This window comes from Rhodamnia argentea, chromosome 5 (assembly GCF_020921035.1).
Source record: "Rhodamnia argentea isolate NSW1041297 chromosome 5, ASM2092103v1, whole genome shotgun sequence".
NCBI classification, from domain to species: domain Eukaryota; kingdom Viridiplantae; phylum Streptophyta; class Magnoliopsida; order Myrtales; family Myrtaceae; genus Rhodamnia; species Rhodamnia argentea.
The window spans coordinates 16,650,790-16,654,925 of NC_063154.1; the positions used below are offsets into that span (position 1 = coordinate 16,650,790).

The 4,136-nt window shown below is 45.6% G+C and overlaps 1 protein-coding gene across 1 annotated transcript; it reads left to right on the top strand.

The window, feature by feature from the left end:
• The first annotated feature begins 2,881 nt into the window (after positions 1-2,881).
• On the top strand, positions 2,882-3,682 carry LOC115746609 (acetyl-CoA-benzylalcohol acetyltransferase-like). Its single transcript, XM_030682439.1, has one exon. It carries the CDS (start codon positions 2,882-2,884, stop codon positions 3,680-3,682), a length of 801 nt encoding a protein of 266 aa, XP_030538299.1.
• The last annotated feature ends 454 nt before the right edge of the window (positions 3,683-4,136 follow it).

The following is a 4,136-nucleotide window of genomic DNA, read 5'->3' on the forward strand; positions in this document are numbered from 1 at the left end:
CGCTTGACCAACGGGAAGACAATGATTGTCGACACGACACGAAGCTAATAGGAATCCTAAAAAGGCTTCGGCCCATCACAAGCTGCGACCGACAAACGTACAGCCCGAAGACAATGAGCGACACACATCTAGCAATCAGAAGACAATGATTACCGGGACCGAACGACCGGAAGACAATGATCGTCGGAATTATTCCATTATGTGACCACTCGGGCACTTCGACAACCAGCCAATTCTTTTCTTGGATTTAGGTCGAATGCTCATACTCGCATGTTCAAATACTTGGCCCAAGGCCGTTTTCGTGCAAAAACATACAATTTTATCTCATACGTGGTCACATGAATGCGCAATTAAATCGCCCGACACACCGGGCAATTTGGGGCGATTATCCTCTAATCGGATCCCCACGGCAATCAACACTCAAATCCGACATTCACGACCAACAATCCATAAATCATTTAGTCAATTGCAGCCGATCGATTATTAATTCCAATTGCGCACTCGTCTCTGACCTATCGCTCGCTCGCGATCAATCAATTCAATCGATCAAATCAATCAATCAAATCTAATTAGGCATAGAATCCTAACTAATTAGACTAACTTAACTAATTAGGGCCATTGAACCTAAACCAAGTTTCTAACCTAATCCGGCCCTAATCAAACTACATAAACACATACTAATCTAATTAAACTAATTTGAACGCAATTAGCGTCCTAACCAAGAGTTAGGGGCTAACTCACAATTTAACTAGCTCGGGCGGTCTCAACTCGAGTGGCGGTGACACGAACTCGGCCTGGCCCAACGACGACGACAACTCACAACTCGATCCACTTAAATTTCGAGCTTCCAACTTGGTCAAAGGCGGTCCGAAGACTTGACGACACTTCGGGAAGGTGGCACGAGGCTCGAAGGTGGCGGTCGGAGCGGCGGCAGCCGGCGGTGAACCGTGACGGCCGAGAATGGGGACCGAGTTTTGGGGACTGTTTTGAGGAGGCTTCGAGGGTTTCGGGTGGCTCATGGGTTGGAGGAAGTTCGGCCAAGGTCGGGTGGTGTCCGGGGTGACCGGAGGTAGCGTTGGTGGCGGCGTAAGGTGGCAGAGCAGCGGCTCGACGTAACCGAGCGTGAAACAAGGGACGTCGAGCGAACGAGGAGAGGCTGGCCGGAGGTGTTTCGGGGTTCCACAAGTGGCGATTGGCGTTCGGTGAGCTTGGGGAACTGTGAGGGGTTGAAGGTGGTTGTTGGGGCTGGAACCGCGGCTGTGGGGCTCGGCGACGGAAAACAGAGCAGTGGGTCACCGGGCTGTTCTGGGGTTGATCGACGGTTTCATGGCAGCGCGCGGCGATAGGACGGCGTCGGGCGGTCGAAAGGGAGGTGGAGTGACGATGGGTGGTGGTTAGAACGGGTGTGGGGCGGCCGGGCAGCTCGAGCAGCCCTCTGGACCCGAAATAGGGTAGTCCGGCGTTGGGGCTTTCGGGGCTACTCACGGCGGCGCAGGCGGCTAACGACTGTGAGACGGCAACGAGCGGTGGTGAACGAAGGTTGGGGGTGGCTGTCGCACAAAAATCTTGGACGAAGGAGGAGGATGAAGGCTTCGGTTCAGCTGTGGGGGGAGGGGAGCTCGCACAGTGAACAAGGGAGGGGGAGCAGAGAGAGAGAGAGAGAGAGAGAGAGAGAGAGAGAGAGAGAGAGAGAGAGATGGCTGACTTTGACTGAGGGTGACTGGTGGTTGGGGGGAAAATTAATGGCAGGTGGGGCCCACAAGATTTTTTTTTAATTATCTTGTCTTTTGGTCAATTATTGGAGGGCAATTTGGTAATCCGATAAATCGGGATTGATCGGATTTTTGGCTCAACCGATTGGGACTGAAATTTAGATTTTCACGGGCTAGGTTCGGTTACGAAAAAGTCTAGGCGCGAGGATTAAAATCCTAGATTGCGGCGACAGAGATTTCAAGATCCAATCGAAATCGAACGACATTTCGGGACTCGTCCAAATTTCGTCACTTTTGTCCTTTCGATCCAAAAATTTACACCGACTAAAATTCAATTTTCTTCCTTTTTATTGAATTCGGGCAAAATACAAAACTCGAATTTCCTGGGCGTCACAATAAGTCTATATTAGGTCACAAAAAATAAATAGCAATTAATTAAAAATTATTAGGAAATCCACTCTTTTAAGAATTTGTGGATCACAACACACCGACCCAAAGACTATTATGCTAATCAAGTCCTTTTAAATTCCTAGATATTGTCAAAAATGTACTTAGATTCCACACATTCAATTTCACTCAATTAACATTTCCTTACACTTAATTTAATGTGTTTGGATAGGACGAGGTTGTTTGTGAAATCAAAAGATTTGAATAACCCACTTCTTATAAAAAAAATAATTTAAGAGCTCATAATAGTTATTGAGGTCACATATTATATATGTGGCATAGTTTACTTAGGAAGAAGAAAACGGTACGAGCGAAAGGTCCGTGATTAGCTGTACGTGATAATTAATTGTACTTAATTCAGCCAGTATGCATTACTGATATCATGTTGTTTGTGGTGGAGAGTTGGCTAAGAATCTTCAACTAACGAATTGCATCATTACTAAGAAAATTAGCCTCTATAATGTGTGTTATTCAATGTCCAATGAATGGCTAATCAGTCACATTATTTGAATTAAATCGAACGTCTGCCAACAAGAAGGGTCTATCACGTCCATCCTTTAGATTCGTATTAATCCCAAGACCTAATTATTTTCTTGGAGCGCTCTATAAAACGAGCATTGCACTGGACATATCTTGTACACCACCATAGTCACCATCCTTGTTCGACGAAATTACTTCCAATTCATTGTACTTCTACGCATATCTTGAGAAGCAATCCAAGCATGAAGGTGGAAGTGCAATGGAAGAAGTTGGTGAAACCGACAGCTCCAACGCCACATCACCGGCAAAAACTGAAGCTATCTCCGATTGATGGGATTCAAGTTCCCTTTTATGTAGGCAGTAACTTCTGCTATAGAGATAATGCTGAGAATCGGGGAGTTGATACTCTTCAGAGGCTTCACCGGATGGAGAAGTCGCTTTCTGAAACCCTAACACTCTTCTATCCTATGGCAGGGAGATATACCGAGGACGACGGTTGTTTTATTGACTGTAACGACCTTGGAGTCGAGTTTGTCCATGCCAAAGTGGACGGCCAGATTGATCAGCTTCTCCATGGAGACCTCGACATGGAGTTGATCGGTCGTTTGTCGCAATTTCCCACCAACGTGGTAGGCAATCCATTAGTTGTGATTCAAGTGAATACATTTAAGCGCGGCGGATTAGTGGTTGGCCTTCGCTTTATACGCAACATCGGTGACGTGTGCACCTTCGCCATGTTCATTAATTCATGGGCTACCGCTTTCCAGGGTAACATAGACTTGGTAGAGTGCCCAAATTTTGAGTTGTACACTCTATTCTCAGGTAAAGAGCCGGTGGTTCGATATCAGCCTCCACCGCCTACTGGCAACGAGCAATTCGTCACGAGCAGGTTCAAGTTCAGCAGTGATGCTATATTAAAGCTGAAAGCTCTAGCTAGGGACGATGTGAAGGATTCGATGGCCAACAATTCCCAGCCTTCAAGAGTGGAGGTTGTTTCAGCACTAATAAGTAGGGCTCTCATTGATATTGATCGGAACAGATGATCCTTCAGAGACATACTTTGTCTATCACCTCCTACTTGAAAAGCACCATTGGTATGGGTAGAAATACCATTCAAGACATGCAAAAAAGCACACGAGAAAAAAACGAAGATGCCTTTAACGATACCTTGGAAGTTCCTTGAGAGATCATATGGACATTGACTCCATTGGTTTGTAAAACATTAAAAGCTTGGCACAAAATCTAGCAAGAATAAGGAGAACGACAATAAGACTGAGTTAAGAGATGATTGGCTAATTCCCAGCAGATTGTGTGGCTGCAAAAATGCACGGATGAGGCAATAATGGACGACATTCAACAGCAAAAGCGACAACCATTTTGTAGCTGACAAAAGCTAAACATAATAAGCAATGCGGGCACATGCAATGCTACAAATAAGAACAAAAAAAGAAGAAATGGTTTTCAAGTTTCAACAGTCAAAAACCAATGGTTGTGGTT